Source organism: Diadema antillarum, unplaced genomic scaffold (genome assembly GCF_040938485.1).
Source record: "Diadema antillarum isolate AM-2024a unplaced genomic scaffold, OU_Dant_1.0 seq00000079_RagTag, whole genome shotgun sequence".
Taxonomy (NCBI): domain Eukaryota; kingdom Metazoa; phylum Echinodermata; class Echinoidea; order Diadematoida; family Diadematidae; genus Diadema; species Diadema antillarum.
Window position 1 is genome coordinate 1,523,098 of NW_027271172.1, and position 18,184 is coordinate 1,541,281.

Consider the following 18,184-nt stretch of genomic DNA (forward strand, 5'->3'; position numbering starts at 1 on the left):
ACGTGAAGTCATAATATATTAAACCTTATCGGTAGCTTTGTGTGTGTGTGTGTACATGTTCATATGCGTGAAAGCAACTACTACATTTTCAGGAAAGAGAAACTATAATGATAAGCCATGATGTCAGACACATTTCAAACCTGTGCTTATGCAACACTTTATCATACACAGAAAATGGATGCAATTTACTCGACAGGCTGAAAAAAAAAATGCATCGTACTGCTTACCTCTGTCACAATTTGTGCCTGAGTAACCTCCAACACAGTAGCAGCGATAGCTACCCAAGGTGTTGAAACAGGACCCGCCGTTCTTGCATGGACTGGCATCACACTCATTAATGTCTGTAATAAAATACATGTAAATGGACGTCAACTCTTCACATGGAATATAGCAATAGATCACTCTAGGAAATTAGATAGCAGTACTGTGAAAGTGGAAAATTTCGCAGTGTTGAAATTTCTGTGCATTTTGCGCAACTAGAAACCAGAGCAAAAATAAGAGCACGTGAATATTTTTGCTTGCCATTTGCTCTAGTAGTTGATGTCTTGATTGCGCAAAACTGAAAACACGCAAAACCTTTCTTACCGGACCGAGCGCAAAAAATTAGTCACGCAAAAATATCCACTTTTACAGTATTGCCCATGCTGCCTTTAGATAGCATACTTTGGAATGGCTGCTGGTGATACACAGACATACACTTGTATGTGGGAGGTGCAAATGAGTAGGTTTCTGGAGGTTCTGAGGAAGTGTTTATTTACTGTGCCTCTTGTACAGTTTGGTAACATTGACTTTAAAACAAAATCACTTACTGTTTCTATGTAGGAATTGCAAATGAGTGGGCTTATTGAGGTTCTGAGCAGGTGTTTATTTACTGTGACATTTGATGCAGTTAGGTAACATCTACTTTAAACAAAACAAACTAGGGAAACCTGGATATGTATGGTAGGCAGGATTGAAGCCATTAACCAATCAGTGATTGTTAGAATTAGAGCACTGATTGAGTGTGTGTGAGAGATGGGGAAAGGCATTATAAATGTACCTACCATTGCAGGTGACAGTATGCAAATACTGAAAAGTGGAAATTTTCGTGGTATTGAAACTTTCGCTCATTTTGTGCAACAAGTAACTAGCAAGAAAATAAAAGTACACAAATTATTTTGCTTGCCATATATTCCAGTCAGAGATGTTTAGATTCCGTGGAATTAAAAAAAAAAAAACTCATCTTAACCCGGCCGAGCGTGAAAAATCACTCTCGCGAAAATATCCACTTTTACAGTATAATGTAAGTGGTTAGTTCCTTGTCTATACATGTATCTACAGTAAGGATTTAGTGCTGTGTGTACAGTAAGCAAATAATCAAAGTTGGTGAAGGTGATGGGACAAACTATCACTTCCGAGGCGATCTGGATGTAGCTATCTTTCCGAAGCGCAGCTGAGGAAAGATAGCGTACACATTCAGATCGCCGAGGAAGTGATAGTTTGTCTCATTGCCTGAAACTAAACATTGATTATTTGCTTTATATTCCACATCTAGGGTCCTAGAAATTCCCATTTTATTCCACATCTGAAACTGTTTTAGTTGTCTTTAGATATACTTAGGGCTTAGGCTACGTGTGCACGTAGATGAAAAAACAATGAATTTGCTGCGCGCACCGCGCGGCACCGAAGTGAAAGTGTGTTGCACTGTGTACTATCAAGTGACCTAGGTCACATGATAGTCCACAGTGCAACGCACTTTTATTTCGCGCGTACTCCTCTTGCGTTAGGACTGTGTGGACTGTGTGGAGATCAGCGAAACAAAAGGGACTATCAACATAGAGTGTATCGAACTTTTCTTCTCAGGTGATGTGATGGGCAAAACTACGCTTCATCACATGATCAGCTCTAGACCAATCCTATTGCAACATTCTTAGTATGTGGAATATAATATAGATTATCACTCTCGTATAAACTTTACCTGTGTTACTTTACAACTTCAAACTCAGTTTTGGTGTCTGACAAAAACAAAACAAAACAACAACAACGCAAAACTGCATTAAAAGCAGTATTGTCCTTGTCTTCCCACGCACCTGTATTGCAGTTATCCCCGGTCCAGCCTGCATCGCACTGGCACCGATAGGCTCCATTTCCGAGGTTGAGGCAGGTTCCAAACTTGCACGGTCTGCTGTCACAGGGATCTACCTCAATTTCTGGAAATGGGGGGGGGGGGGGGGTGGGAGGCAGGAGAGAGGGGTAGTGGCATGTCACCTGAGGACTTAAAAAATGTACCTTAGATGACGGAGCACCTACATGTCTCAATACAGTGCACTTCCATTATAACAGACACAGTTGTTATGAAATCTTCTTAGAACAAAATAAAATTCAAGATCCCCAAAACTGTAATCTTTATATTCATATATGTTTTATTTGTTCAGCTGCATTGAAATTTTGATATAACAAAAGAAAAATGATGGTCCCAGGGACTTGTTATAACAGGAGTTAACTGTATTAGTCTTAATGATGTTCAGCTATCAAACAACTACAGTTCTCATAATTAGTAGGAGCTTACTTGCCGCCTTGAGGATAGAAATTCAGATCGGCGAAAATATTCACTTATTTGATAGAAGCTAATCTTGATTTGAAATCTCACACATTTCTGGACATTTCAGGTATGGACAATTTACATGTTTTGCAGCATAATGGCATTTAAAAGAGTTATGATTCCAAGTCTGTACGTGTCATTCCTAGTATCACACAAAGAGAAAAGAGTTGCGAAAGTCGTCTGTACATTACCTCATAAAACCAGTTGGAAGCTAATGAAGATGTCTTACCTTGTTCACAGTTAGTTCCTGTATATCCAGGTGCACAGAAACAGTCATAGGCAAAATTTCCTACATCTACACAGGTTCCTCCGTTGATGCAGGGGTCGCTGATGCAAGCGCTCCCTAGAAGAAGGATATTTGTAAATGATGTCAGAATAGTATTCATATGTCAAACATATCCTCTACTTTCTTTGTAACTTTCTGTCAATCTGTTTTTACAATAAAAGTCACACTCATTTCTGGTGACCTGATATTTCAGATATGCACCATGTATTAATCAAATATTGTAAATGTGTAACACCGTATTCACTGCTATTCACTTGGATCCTTCCAAGTAAAATTTCACATATATCTAAGATATCCATTTTCAAAAGAAATGCAAAGGCTTTGCAATGGCTACAAAATAGAGTAGTTGCATATCAACCTTACACTTCCTGACTGCTTGTTTCTCACATAGACAAAAAAACAAAACAAAACAAAAACACTCTGATGTTCAAGTAAATTATTAAAACTATCTTCTGGTAGGGTGAAAATGTACACATGTATCAAAAACACTTTGATGTTCAAGTAGATTATTAAAAATATCTTCTGGTAGGGTGAAAATGTACACATGTATATACATGTATGCACCCTTCTATCAAGATTTATCAATATATTAAAGCCACACACACACGCACAAAGAAGATTACAAGAATAGAGCACAGAAGAAACAGTTCATCAATGTCTTACCAAATTGGCAAAGATCTCCAAAGAAGCCATCTAAACAGACACACTCGTAGGAAGTGATGCCTGAACTAACGCAGGTTGCTCCGTTGAAGCACAGGTTCCCATCGCAGGGATCTGGTGGTGCTGTTTGAATGAATGAATGAATGAATGATAGAGTTTGAGTGGTTCCTGTTTCACCTCAAAAGAAGACAAATATTTCTTAATATCTAAAATAGAACAATGTAACATCATTACAATTTTTCTAGCATAAACATGATGGTGGCAATACCAGACAAATCTGACATCACAACAAATTTAGAATCAAAGTTGTAAAATTGCTCCGAAAACATGATAAAATCTAACCTCGTTTAAGTCAACCTCACACAGGTTAAGAGCCTAGCTACAATATACGTCTAAGAAAAATTCTAACTCGGATGGATGCAAACATGTATCAATTCTACAGTTGTATGATGTCAGCTTAAACTCTATTTACATGCTGAAGGGTTTTCTTTGGTGTATTTGGATTCGACTTAGGTGAGGTTGACTACATGTTTAATGATTACCCTGACGTTACAATTCTTGTACAAACCAAATCTTGGCTAATATTACCCAACACCTGATTGAAGAAGAGTACATCTAGACTCCCACACTGTACATGTTTTTGTTAGCTTCAGAAGATACAGGTGTAGCTTTCATATTTTTCAACAGCACAGGAAGATAACAGATAACTTCAGTTTCAATATGTGAATAATAATAAAGAAACAAAAAACAAAACTTGAGTATATATAACGACTTCAGTGACATAACCTAGAGTGTTAAACAAGTGATAATCTCTGAAATGTGATCTTAGTTTGTGTATATTACACACAAATATACATGATGTTGTAAACGTGAATACGTGTGATGTTGCAGACATACCTATTTGGCAATGTACACCAGTATAGCCGTCGACACAAATGCAGATGTAGCCATTGATATCATCAATACACTGTCCTCCATTCAGGCAAGGCATACTGTCACATTCTTGGATATCTGTGTGGGGAGAGAATGTGATTTTCAATTTCCAAACATGGCTCATAAAAAATCTGTGCACAAAGACACTGTATGATCTACAAATCAAAATTGACAAAAAAAAAAGAAGAAGTCACTTTGCAGTGATGTCTTAAAGACTTGATGATTAGATGTAACATTTGCCATTACTGTTCCTCATCACTGTATCAAAATAATGACCTAATAAATATTAGTGTCATGAAGTGAAACTATTGGGAAAAAAAACCAATAAAAAAGCCAAACTACATGCAGAATAACATAAGGATATAAACTATGAAATCAAGATGTACAACAGCTAGGCTCTTAAGTCACTTGAACACAAATTCATGTGTTTCAAAACAAATGTGCTGTCAAAGTTTTCATTGATACATTTGAACAACAACACAAAACAGGGTAACACTATGCACATCAGTATATCTAGACATTGGCAAGAGGAAAATGAAATGAAAAGTGAGACTATGGCAAATTTTGTAATTTGAGACACAATTTGAGCAGAATGTTGAGAAGATTGAGAAGATCCTGGACTCACTTGTTTCACAGTATGTGCCAGTGTAACCTGGGTTACACTCGCATGAATACTGATTCCCGGAGCTGACACACTGGGCTCCGTTCAGGCAGGGGGTGGTGTCACACGGATCGGGTGTTACTGCAAATGTGGGGGACAATCACATACATTTTCTGTGAGGTTGTGAAACAGCAACACTAAACTGAAAAGAAGGGGTTATCAAGGATACTCATAATCTACTTGGTTCTCATGCTTCTAATAAATGTATTACAATTATATAACAGATGGAGCAAAAAAGCTTACAGCAACCTGCCACATATTCCAACCAACAGTTTACAAAGGGCTTCAACCAATCACATTATTGATATCGATTTATAATACATTGTATTTATCGAATATTTTTTCAAGTGATATTTCTTGCATTGATTTGCTTTTATTGCAACTGAGTGACAAACTGCTCTTCGAGTATGGATGCCCATGAGTTTTGTACCATGGCTATTACTCTAAACATTGAATCATTGGTGATTATTTACGTCAATATGCACACACAAACTTGGTACAATTTTGTACATCAATTAACCCCTTCCATGCTGAATTCTGAAATCCCCATAGACTAAATACAGCTGGCCACTAGGTTCTTGTAGGGAGTGGGTTAAGGTGAAAGTGCATTTTCTCTTGCCACTAGCCAAAAAAAGTTTGCTGCACCAGAGCAGCCTGTGTATCCATACTTACTCTCCTCACAGTAGCGGCCGGAGAAGCCGGGGGCACAGTTGCACAGGTAGCTGGTGCCGCTGGGCACGCAGGTGGCTCCGTTCATACATTGGTCGTAGTCACATGGATTGGCACCTGGTGAATGATTGGGATTCAGATACACAATGATGGCACTAAATGTTTAGCCAGTATTGCAGGTAGCTATGGAATATTGAATTTGATCTATGCCCACTGCCAAGAATACTAGTAGGTCACAGCACGACGATGAGGCAGTTAGATATAATACCAGTATTGCACCTAAGTTCTGAAATAAATTTTGACTAGCTTTCTTTCCAGTAAACTCTGTACCACAGCATTACTCCTTTCAAATTTGCTAAGTTACAGTGTACACACAAGGTAACTTTCATGTTTAGACTGAATTAGTCAACTATCATAGATTCTTTATATTTGATTAATATTAGAAGTGGTGCCTGCAGTGAGTGATTATGTGGACATTCAAAGTAAGATACTAATGCTTAATCTTCCAAAATTGTTAACAGCAACAGGATGGGCAACATGATAGGGTTGCATATGCAACTATGCATCATACAGTGTATATTCAGCTCTCTTCTTTCACTGATGAAGGATTACATAGCAATGAAATAATCTACTGATTGGATAAGTCAGTACCACATCAAGACATCTTATGATATCGGTCTATGCAGTTCCCTTGAAAGTCTATTGAAAGTATCTAACAATGCAGACAAGCATTGAACTGAGAACTGGCAACGACCACCATCAAAGACAAGACAACGAGGCCCAAAGAGCAGCACAAGAGAAAAGGGAGGAGCAAGTACTGTAAAACACAATATTTTCACGGCATGAAATCTTCGCGAATTGGAGCCGATGGCCTTTTTCAGGGCATAAAATTTTTGCGAGTTGCTGCTAACATTCAATGCGTATAGTGTAGACAAGAACTCACACATGCATTTTAATTTCGCAAATCTTGGCTCTCGCGAAATTCGCGAAATTAAAATTCACGCGAACATTCCTTGTTTTACAGTATACAGAGAAGGCCAACTTACCGACGGGGACCTCGTTCTCACAGAGGGAGCCGTACCAGCCGGCTACACAGTAGCACATGAAGTCATTGATGCCGTTCCCTGTCTGCACACAGTCTGAGCCATGGAGGCAGGGGTAGCCATCGCAGTTAACTAGGGGAGGAGAATGTTTCAGATGCAATTACATGATTTCATATCGACTGCATGGATAACGGCTTGATCTATTCTGGATTGTATGAAAGAAAATTTGATTGACATGAACTGTGGGGCGCTTTCTTCGCCTAGTGGCACATAAAATGTCTTGAAACTGTTCGCCAATAAATTGAGATTAAAGGGACTGTACAGTACTGGTTGATGTGAGGATTCAGGTTTATAACATTCCTATTAAAGTGAGATAATGAGAAACCTCTTATGACATATGATTTTAAGAAGGATTCAAAGTTTATTTGATGAAAATTGGTTTTTAAATGGCTGTGATATCAAAGTGATGATGATAATAAAAGGCATCAGGCCACGCCTTTTATTAGGATCTCTTTGTTTCACCTTGTTCTTGGATATCTCAGCCATTCCAAAACCGAATTTTCATCAAATAAACTTTTGATACCTCTTAGAATTGCATGTTCTTGGACATCTCATAGAGTGCTTTCTGAATATCTCGCAAAACGTTAAAAGCTACATCCTCACCTCAACCAGAACTGTACACCCCCTTTAATCTATTCCCCTAATCCCAATTATTTCACCATGGTCTTATTGTTGACCAAGGCATATTGCTACACCTGAGTGGGCTTTGTCTTTTACAGCTACAAATGTAGGTCAAGTTTGGATGGATTGCTGCATAATGATAAAAAAAACTTGGCAAGTTAATTAAGCAAAGTACAATGTACCTAGGCACAATAAGGGTCAAATCTTTAGTATCACTGTGATATCATTTTGGCATTGATTAAAACCAGACTACTGATACAATGTATCTCTAAAATTTCATGTCTCCAATAATTGGGAGGCATACTGCTATTAAAAGATTTATGGATCTGATAAAACCATGTGGAATTGCTTGCTATCAGTGTTGGTTCTCTTAGATGACAGGCCTACATCTGAACAGTTAATGAAAATGAAATGATATAATTTCATCCATAGATGCAGCCATCTTTAAACATGTAATTGACAGCAAATAAAGATTAAAAAAAACTATGCCACATGCAATATTTTGACGATACTCGTCAGTGTCATTTCATTGAAACCAAAATGTAACACTTTGTATTGCTATTACACGAGCAAGATTTACTTTTCATGCAATATCCCTCTATCTATATCCCTGTACTTTGACCTCTATTTCTACACTTGTGGAGTTTGTGTGTGTGATGTCCTCTTTTACCATGCTATGGATGCCAGGAACACTTTTGGAATGGGTTATCTGTTTTATAAAATTCACTCACACGCCAGTGCCTCGTCGATGACTCGTATTGAGAAGCCTCTGGCTGTGAAGCTGCCCGTCTCTTCGCCCGTGGTGAAGACGACCCAGAGCTCATTGGAGTCCGAGTTGAAGTTCGCCGGGATGGTGTTGCCCGAGGCCCGCACGACCACCGAGTTCCTGTTGTTGGGGTCCAGGCCGTTGCCAGCCTCGAGGAAGTCCAGGCCCTCACGGGTGCTGAAGTCGGTGAAGATGACCCGCATGCGCCGGTCGGTCGGCATGGTGATCAGCCAGCGGCAGAAGCGGCGGTTGTCGTACTGGTTGGGGTAGTTTGGCGAGAGGATCTCCACCTGGTCGTTAGCAGCCAAGTTAATGGACTGGATGCATTCGTTGGCTGTGATTATTTTGGGATATGACGATGAATAGGGATATCAAATTATTGATGGAACTCATACTTTGCACAAAATTAAGGGTAGCGGTCAAAATACATGTGTGAACTTTCCCTTCAGAGAGCAGATAACAGCATGTCAGTAGGTACATTATACAGATATCTTGAAAATATACTCGGATAGATACATTGTAAACTGAATGTGCTGGATACATACATACCAAGGATAGGCCAAGATAGAAGGCATGACTCTTTAAAATCTACTTTGGATATATAGAATGCTGATTATAGTAGTGCTGGAATTAAGACTTTTAATACTTTTAATAATAAAATCTTATTTTGGCTTTTAAGTATATTTGATGTTTTAAAAGAAATCATGTGTTACTAATCTAAACAATGCAATGACTAAATATGCAGCATGGCATATACACTGTACAAGTCTTCGATGCTGGGCCTAGGAAGGCAAAGCTATGAATGAATTCATAAATAGGCATACAAATATTCACCCTAAAATTATTCTGAATACATCCCAATTAAAGAATTTTGTCAAACACTATGTAAAGGTATGGGTCATTTCTCTATGATTTACGAAGCCTTCATTCTGTCGCTGGCAATGAAACAAACTTAAGAAATATAAGTACAAACCCTCTCAAAGGTTGATGTAGTCTTTATGAATTCATATTGTATGTTTTCAGTAAAATTATGAGAGTAAAAAGATAACCAAAGTATGATTCACTATGGCTCACCTTCCTCACACCTCACACCCGTGAATCCGTTGGGACAGATACACATGAACTCGTTGATGAGGTTCTGACACACTGCCCCATTCTCACATGGGTTGGAGGCACACTCATTGATGTCTGTAGAAAAAAAAAAATGAACAGAAAGCACATTGCAATGAAGCAACATAAAAAAAGTGTATCATATTTTATATACAGAACCGTTACCAAGATGTGATGAAAAAGGCAAAGTATTTTAATGTTTCATAGTTTCTTCCATAACCCACTTATTACGTTTATTTGATGTACCATTTCCATCAAAGAAAGCAAAATATGCACATAGTGTACAAAACAGGGTATGTAATGACATAGCAACATAAAGTACATTGTACACACACACCTCGAAGGCTTGGCAAAGTCTACATGACAATATGCATAATTATTTGATATTTTTTAAATGTGGAAATTATGACTTACTAAATATTGGCATGGATAATTGCATATTCTTGCACAAAATTGTACCAGCTGTATTTCTCCTGGTAAGCCCACAGTGTGAGATCCTGTACTTGACCCCATCTTATACATTTATCATCAGTCATTCTAAAGAAGAAGAAGAAGAAGAAGAAGAAGAAGAAGAAGAAGAAGAATGAAGAAGAAGAAGAAGAAGAAGAAGAAGAAGAAGAAGAAGAAGAAGAAGAAGAATGAAGAAGAAGAAGAAGAAGAAGAAGAAGAAGAAGAAGAAGAAGAATGAAGAAGAAGAAGAAGAAGAAGAAGAAGAAGAAGAAGAAGAAGAAGAAGAAGAAGAAGACGAAGAAGAAACAATCCTGCATGGCATCTTTTCTTGAGTTCTGTTTCCTTCAAGTGATACAATATTGTATATACCTGTCTCACAGAAGGTGCCTTCATAGCCTGGTACACAGTTACACATAAAGGAATTGACCAGATCCATACAGGTGGCTCCATTAAGGCAGGGGTTGTTAGCACACTCATCAATATCTGTAGGGAGGGAAAAGGAATGGTGCTGAATTGACTCATCTAATGAAAGGTTTGTCAGTTATAAAAACGACTAACTACACCAGCTGAAGGATCACCACTGTTGTTCTAAATGTGACTAAGCATATCCTTATTGTTGGTATGTTCACACTGTAAGCATATCTGAGAGTTATGCTAGCATACGCATACGCATATTTACAAGTGTAGAACCTTAATGCCTACACTAGTTTCATGTTGATTCCTTGTATCAAATCCACGGCTGCTGAAGGAAAACACGGTTTGGAAGCCATCTCATTGTTCACATGGAGCACACTATGCAAGCAATTGTATGTAGACCACCACTGTCACACATATTGCATATTGCCAATGTATTTCCCGCACAGAGAAGGCCCAATGAAAAAGATTTAGTGTTTTACAAAGTTACATTTCCACCGACAGAACAAGAAGAGAAGTAGATACAAGTGAATTACATGTACCTGGGACATTATTTGGGCAATGACATGGCAAACACACACAAAACTCTCAGACATACAGTTGTACTGACCTGTCTCACAGTTGACTCCCTCAAAACCTGGTGGACAGGTGCAGGTGTAACTGGAGAAGAACTCGTTACAGGTGGCTCCATTTTCACATGGATTGGACTCGCAGGCAAACAGTTCTAGATAGAGGGCAAAAATGATGGGAGAAATGAGAAGCTGCACACAACATCACAACATGGCCAAAAAAAAAATATTTTGCTGAAAAAGCATGAAATGGTGTGATGTAGTTCTCCCATTCATACAAGAAAAATTCAAGGAATAAAATGTACACTTGTAGCTCTTTGAGATAATTTTTTTTTGAATGATGGATGCAAAGAAAATTACAATGTATATTGTATCACATGTTTCAAAAATATTATACTACATTTGTGTACACTGTATATGTATATTCTTTTTTATTTTAATTTTCTGCACATAGAAACTCATTCAACCTCACAAACCACTTGATGACATCTATCATATTCGTCTTTTTGATGACTTACGAGTTTCGCAATTTGTTCCAGTGAATTCAGGTGGGCAAATGCAGACGTAGCTGTCAATGTTGTTGATGCACGTTGCACCATTCAGACATTGGTTTGGATTGCATGCATCAACGTCTGATAGATTAAAAGTAGATTAAGAAGGGAGAGATCAGATTAAGAAGGTAGAGATCAGAAATATGGTACATGTATGTCATACGGTATGAAAATATGGTGTGACAAAAGGCATGGAATTTGGATCACACAAATGAAACATGCATACGTACCTGACATCTTTCGTCCAAATTCAGAAATAACTTTAACATTTCAAGAATAACTCTAATCCTAAAGTTGTGACATACCCGAGCCTGATTTTGAAAGGTTTTGAACCGAAACAAACAACATGTGATTTATATTGTATGTATAGTAACATACATGTATTTCTCTTCAAGTACATACATGCAAATGTAATTCGCAGTCAATATATCCGTTTAACCCAAGTACTGAATTGATCAAGTTCACCAGAGTGACTACAAGACCCTGGAAGAACTGAATAAAACAAGTTAAGCAAAAAGACACACAAACAGAAAAATAACTTTTTACACTGCAAACCACAAGGGGGCCAAAATATGTTCATCAAATGTATCATTTTTATCATGATTGCTGATTTGAATTTCTATAAGACATATGGAATTTGGAAAGGAAACAAGTATGGAATTATGAATTAAGTATAAGTGAGGTTATGTTGTCATTTGGTACCCATTTCTTTTCTTACCATTTTCACAGTTTGTTCCTTCAAAGCCCGGTGGACATGAACAAGTGTATGAAGTGAAGAAGTTGTTGCAGGTTGCTCCATTCTGGCAAGGGTCGGGCTCACAGGCATTGAGTTCTGTGTCAGATCAAACATGTTTTGTGCAAGGTTAGGAAGAGTCATCATTAAAGACGGGGGGGGGGGGGGGGGGGGGGGGGGGGGGGGGGGGGTAGCTGTTTAAAGACAAGTTTTTGTTTCTCTTCTTTTCGGTGCCATGAATGAGTGCTAACATAGTCCAATTCATGTGATAGTTGCCAAATCTTGCTACTCACACTTTAATGTTGCTACATACATGTACTGTATGACACGCAATATGTTTTTGCATTAGCTGAGATGTAATACTGAGCATATAATCTTGAAGGATTTTTTTCCTTTTTGGGGGGACTACATGTTCTTAAAGTTTTCTCCCAGTGCTGCTGGCAAAACAGAGTGCATCTAGATATATTTTACATATTCACAAAAATAATTAAGCACAATATATCATGCTGTTTATGCTTTGTTAATCAATAGTTGCTTCTTGGGTAAAGAAAAGAATAGAAAAAGAAAAAATATCTAGAAGGAACTGACGTTTAACCTAACAGAAAAGGCCATAAAAAACTGGCATAAAATCATTACATTGAGCTGCAGTACCAAACTCTGTTGTAATAAAAGTGGATATTTTTGTGCGCCTACGTGTAATTTTTAGCCCTCGGCCCTGTAAGAAGAGTTTCATATGTTTTTAATTCCACGGAATCAACGCAGTAAGTACGAGAACATATGGCACTAAAAAATATTTGCGTGCTTTTACATGTATTTTCGCGCTAGTTTCTGGTTGTGTAAATGTGCGAAAATTTCCACTTTTACAGGACTTCTGGTACCACTGTGCTTCTTGTTGCTAATGATTTACCTGTCTCACAGTTGTCTCCGGTGTATTCCTGCGGACATGTGCAGGTGTAGAATGTAATGAAGTCATTACAAGTGGCCCCATTCAGACAGCCGTTACCATCGCAAGCATTTTGAACTGCAAGAGATCAGATGCATTCTCTAACGTGACACTACGTACATATGTAAGCTTGCTACAAATAAAACAATTTAGTCTAACCCACTCTGTAATGGAAGTTCAGATATTGCATAGGAATCAAACAAAATTGGGAGTGAGAATTGCTGCATAGACATTCCAGTTTTTATCCATGTGTAAATTAACCTTTTGGAAATAAATCTGAAAACTTTCAACTGAATAAGATTTCAACTGTCTTCCAAAAAGTTCTACAAGATGGCAGATCAAGGACTTGACTTTGTGTAAGAAATCAATTGAAATTGTGTTACATCTATGCAGGAAAAATAAATGCAGAAATAAAATCTATCAATGTGTGGAAAGAACAGTTTGGTTCAAAATTTCTGTGTCTCTTAAAAACCTAACAATATTGGGCAAGGAGATTTACTTCTCAAACATTCATAAAATGTGAAAAAAGAGAATCAAAGTTTAGAGCGCACATGATTATTTTCCTACATTGTACTTTGCACTAACAGTACTGAGTAGAGGTCTACTTTTTTTCTCATAAATGATTGCTGTATGCCACATCCTGTAACCATAGTAACATACCATTCTCACAGTCCATTCCAAAATACCCTGGTGGACAGGAACAGGTGTATGAGTTGAGAACATTGGTGCAGTTGGCGCCATTCTGACATGGGTTGCTGCCACATGCATTAAACTCTGCAGAAGCAAGAAGGAAAAACAAAGTTTTTAATATACAAGTGTGTACATGTACAAGCAGAATTTAAAGTGATGAGCATGCATTTGACTTTTTATTCCATTTAATTTCATTTTCAATTTACAATTTGTATGTCCATAATTCTCAAGAGAATAACAGACAAAAAAAGAAATGCAAATCATACAAAAGCTACAAAATACAAATGAGGTGAAAGATTTACCCAAACTTGCATATGCAAAACTATTGCAATATGAAAATAAATGTAATGGACAATTTACAGCGGCATTGGTGACTATAATCTTGCAAAGTACTGTAGGAAAAATGTGATGGGGCCTTCAAAAAAAGTAAGCTTATTAAATGTAGGCCCCAATAAAGAATTGGGTATAAAAATATGTGGCACAGACAACTACTTAGACCAAAAACTTGACTGAAAAAAAGTATTAAAAATTGTAAAGTATACTTATACTGTTTTTTTTAGCCTGTATGTTGTCTTGATAGCAAAAATCAAGGGCAAATGGATTTATGTACCAATACTTGACTAGCCATATGCCAACATAAAAATGAATGTTGAGAGCTAATTCATATTGCAATGTGCAAAATTCAAAAAGTACGGACGGAGAGATTACCACACATGCAATAACTATACCTCTAACTATAATCCCATTGTGATTTGATTCTATGGTGCTGAGTATAACCTACCTTCAGTGCAATTGACTCCTTTCCATCCAGGAGCACATATGCAGATATAGTCTCCCAGATCATTGATGCAAGTTGCTCCGTTTGCACAGGGGTTAGGGTCGCATCCATCAAGTTCTGACAAGAGAACAAAATTGCAGTGTCCCCATCAAATTTCCACTTCAAAATCATGGTCTTTGTGTTAAAGCATCAGGTGTGGAATTGAATTGCTCTTTGACAGATGGGAAGTTCTCTTAGGAAATCCCACAAAACAAAAAAAATATGCATGTATTCTGATGTGCTGGATTAGACAATACTCTGTGATGTATGGTTACAGGAAACCAAAACCTACATATGAATTTGGATTGAGTGAAAGTAGCATTATCAGTAGAATATATCATTTGAAGTTTGAGGAAAATCAGACAGTCAATTCAGGAAGTCATACATTTTTAAAGTTTCACTGCAGTCACTGCTGAATGAGGAGACTACTACACTTCATGATGTCATTGTGGACAACAATATAAAGAAAATATTATGGAGAATTCCACAAAATTTAATTTCTTTATGGAAAGTACTGTACATATTCCATCGACATGCTACTGACACATGTTAAGGGGAATATTATACCCTCTGCTTTCTCGAGGTAAGCCACGTGCTCTTTCATAATGCTAGAAAAGTGAAAATATGTTGAATTTTCTAAATATTAGATATATATTGTTGTCCATAATAACGTTATGAACTGTAGTAGGGTTTTTGTCTAGAGATGATGCTAAAAGAAAACTTTTAAAATTCATAACTTTCGAACAGAATGTCCAATTTATCTAAAACTTTCATTGATGAGTTCAGCTAATATTGCTACTTTTGCTCAATCAACATTTGTATTTGGGTTTTGGTTTCCTTTCACTAAATTTCAGGCTTGATGAAAACAGGGCAGGCTGTGGCATTTAGTCCACTGAAAATTGATATCTTTACCTATTTCACAGAAATCTCCATCGTATCCCTGCGGACATGTGCAGGTGAAGGTGAAGTCTGGGTTCTGGGTGCAGTTGGCTCCATTCAGGCATGGGTCACTGGCACAGCCTGAGTATGCTGGAAACCACAAAGTGCATCAGTGATATCAAGGTTTATGGTATTTAAGGGGGGCAATTTTATGAGTCTTTTGAGGTCTTTTTAGATGATATCTAAAACATTCTAATCTGCTATCATAGCTGACTACGTGTAGGTGAGTAGGGGTTTTCTCCACCGGTGGATGGCTGAATACTGAGTTTCTAAAGAGTTGGCTGCAAGACAAATGTTCTTCATGGACAAAACAACATGTATTCAGTGTATGCCTAAAACTTGTGTCACTTCAGCTGTCTAGTCTTTTAACATAATAAGGAAAATCTCAGGATGTGTGACTGTTGTATCTTATCTCAAAAATAAAACTACTGAGGGTTCTGCATTATTTCAGTCAATGCTTCCCAGGAAATATTGTCCAATCATCTAAAAAAAAAATCCTTCCTTTCAGTAATAAAATGGCATATCCCACTGGGAAAAATGTGTCTTTGCTGCACAGTGAATTAAGTACAACTTACTTTCACAGTTGTCTCCAGAGAAGCCCATGGGACAGTCACAAGTGTAAGACGTCCTAAAGTTTGTACAGGTGGCTCCATTCTGACAGGGGTCTGGATCACACAGGTTTATCTCTGTGGAAAGAATATCAGCCATGGAATAATCACCAGGTCACATGACTTTTTTCTGTTTTCACAACATACTACTCTGCATCTCTTAACATTTCACAAGCAGTACAGAAATAGTGTCCTAAGTAGGAGCTACACAGCATGCCAACAAATGATGCTTACACACGTATTAGTCGTGTAAACAAAAACATGTACAGTGTATCATTAGGGCACTATATGAACAGTTTGATCGCGACATGGGATAAGCCCTGTCTGTCTACATTTTAAAGTAAGTCCATTATCAAATAGAGCAAATTTAAATTTCTCAAATTAACAAAAAATGAAGTTAACTGATTTTGCAATCAAATTCTTCATATGCAATCCTTTGACCGCTAACCTTCCAGGTACCTTGCAAGCATGTCAAAATTGAAAGGCGAATGTAAAACCATGATATGCAGTCTGATATACAATGTAGAGCATTATTAACATCAACATGTTGAACAAGGAGATGATATTCATGTGCGTTTTTCCATATCCCCTATGGTAGTGTTTTACCTAATTGAGCTTGGGATTTCATAAAGACAAGGACTTTTGACTTTAGCTGAATTTCCATGATCATTTTCTGTCCTGATGTACAATTTGTATCATACACAATATAGCATCCATTGACAAGGGATAGCTGCCTATAATAATTTAAAGCAATGTAAGAAAAGTATTGCATATCAGAATGGTTCATACCTATCTCGCAGACGACCCCTTGGAAGCCCGGTGGACAGTCACACCTGTAAGTGTTATTGGACTGTTGGATGCAGGTGGCTCCATTCATGCACGGGTTGCTGTCACAACCGATGTAATCTGCACCATGATAATGCACAGATTTGAGTTTTATTTGTGAGTTTTACAAAAACTGGTTGAATGTAGGAAATGCATCATCCCTCATGGATTTCCCCCAGAATAAAGAACATTAGGACTGACCTGTGAGCAACTACATGTATGCAATACAAATTGAGGAGAATACATGTATAAAGTGTACATTCATATCACATGCACACATACAATTTGTAACATTATACTACATGTGCCTGCACATAAAAAAAGAAGATCTTAACACTGTTAGTTTGTTTTTGTTTTTGTTTTATTTTATTTTATTTTATTTTTTTGCTAGCATTTCATTCAACATAAATTAAAGCATTTGGAGGTGTCTTCATTTTCATCTGATATACATACTGTATACGCCATATATTTCACGGGTCTAAATTCTTCACGAATCGGGAATTCCCGACGATTTTGTGTGTGGTTAAATTCGCGCTCGTGGAGTCCTGTACTGAACGGAGAAATGAACATGCGTATGTCACATTCACATACGCATCAGAGTCAATATTTTCGCATGTCTTTAATTTTGCGCATAAAACCCGACTCACAAAATTTGCGAAAATAAAAACCTAGCGAAATATTCGGCGTATACAGTATGTAAGGTTGACACAAGATGAAGAGCAAAACTAACCTTCACACAGAAGACCAGAAAAGCCTTCTGGGCAGACGCATGTGTAGGATGAGTTAGAACTGACACAAGTTGCTCCATTTTGGCAGGGATCACTGTCACATCCAACATAGTCTGGAAAAAAAAATCAACAACACATCAACATATATAACTATCCATTTGTAAACAGGACATTATGCTTGTATCACCACAGATACACTTATAATGTAAGTTGTGCACACAGTGACTAATTCAGGGATGTCAACCTTGCAGACAGTATTGCTGTATTCTGAGGGCTAAAAAGGCATACCAGGTATTTGGGTAGAAAAACGGTACTTTAACCTTTCCTCCAGTAGACATGAATAGTCATAAAATTTGAAGAAAACAATATTTTCCATGAAACGTTCAGCATTTTTAGACAAAAATGAGCAAACTATTGCAAAGTAAAGTAGCCAACCCCCCATATTCCGCCATGCCATCACCAAAGCCAACATCACCATATATCTCAGTTTATTTGTAAATCAGATTGGGTCAGATTAGGTTAGATTT

General features: G+C 37.5%; 1 protein-coding gene across 1 annotated transcript in view; it reads right to left on the reverse strand.

Annotated features, from left to right (window-relative positions):
* The window catches only part of LOC139726079 (uncharacterized), a 217,931-nt gene that overhangs the window by 883 nt on the left and 198,864 nt on the right, over positions 1-18,184 (reverse strand). Inside the window, 21 exon segments of the mRNA XM_071637162.1 lie at positions 228-341; positions 2,070-2,189; positions 2,811-2,924; positions 3,531-3,650; positions 4,425-4,538; positions 5,086-5,202; positions 5,794-5,907; positions 6,837-6,965; positions 8,246-8,614; positions 9,355-9,468; positions 10,210-10,323; positions 10,865-10,978; positions 11,342-11,455; positions 12,093-12,206; positions 13,015-13,128; positions 13,711-13,824; positions 14,522-14,635; positions 15,470-15,586; positions 16,072-16,182; positions 16,894-17,010; positions 17,660-17,770. Of these exon segments, the coding sequence (XP_071493263.1) occupies positions 228-341; positions 2,070-2,189; positions 2,811-2,924; positions 3,531-3,650; positions 4,425-4,538; positions 5,086-5,202; positions 5,794-5,907; positions 6,837-6,965; positions 8,246-8,614; positions 9,355-9,468; positions 10,210-10,323; positions 10,865-10,978; positions 11,342-11,455; positions 12,093-12,206; positions 13,015-13,128; positions 13,711-13,824; positions 14,522-14,635; positions 15,470-15,586; positions 16,072-16,182; positions 16,894-17,010; positions 17,660-17,770 (2,679 nt within the window).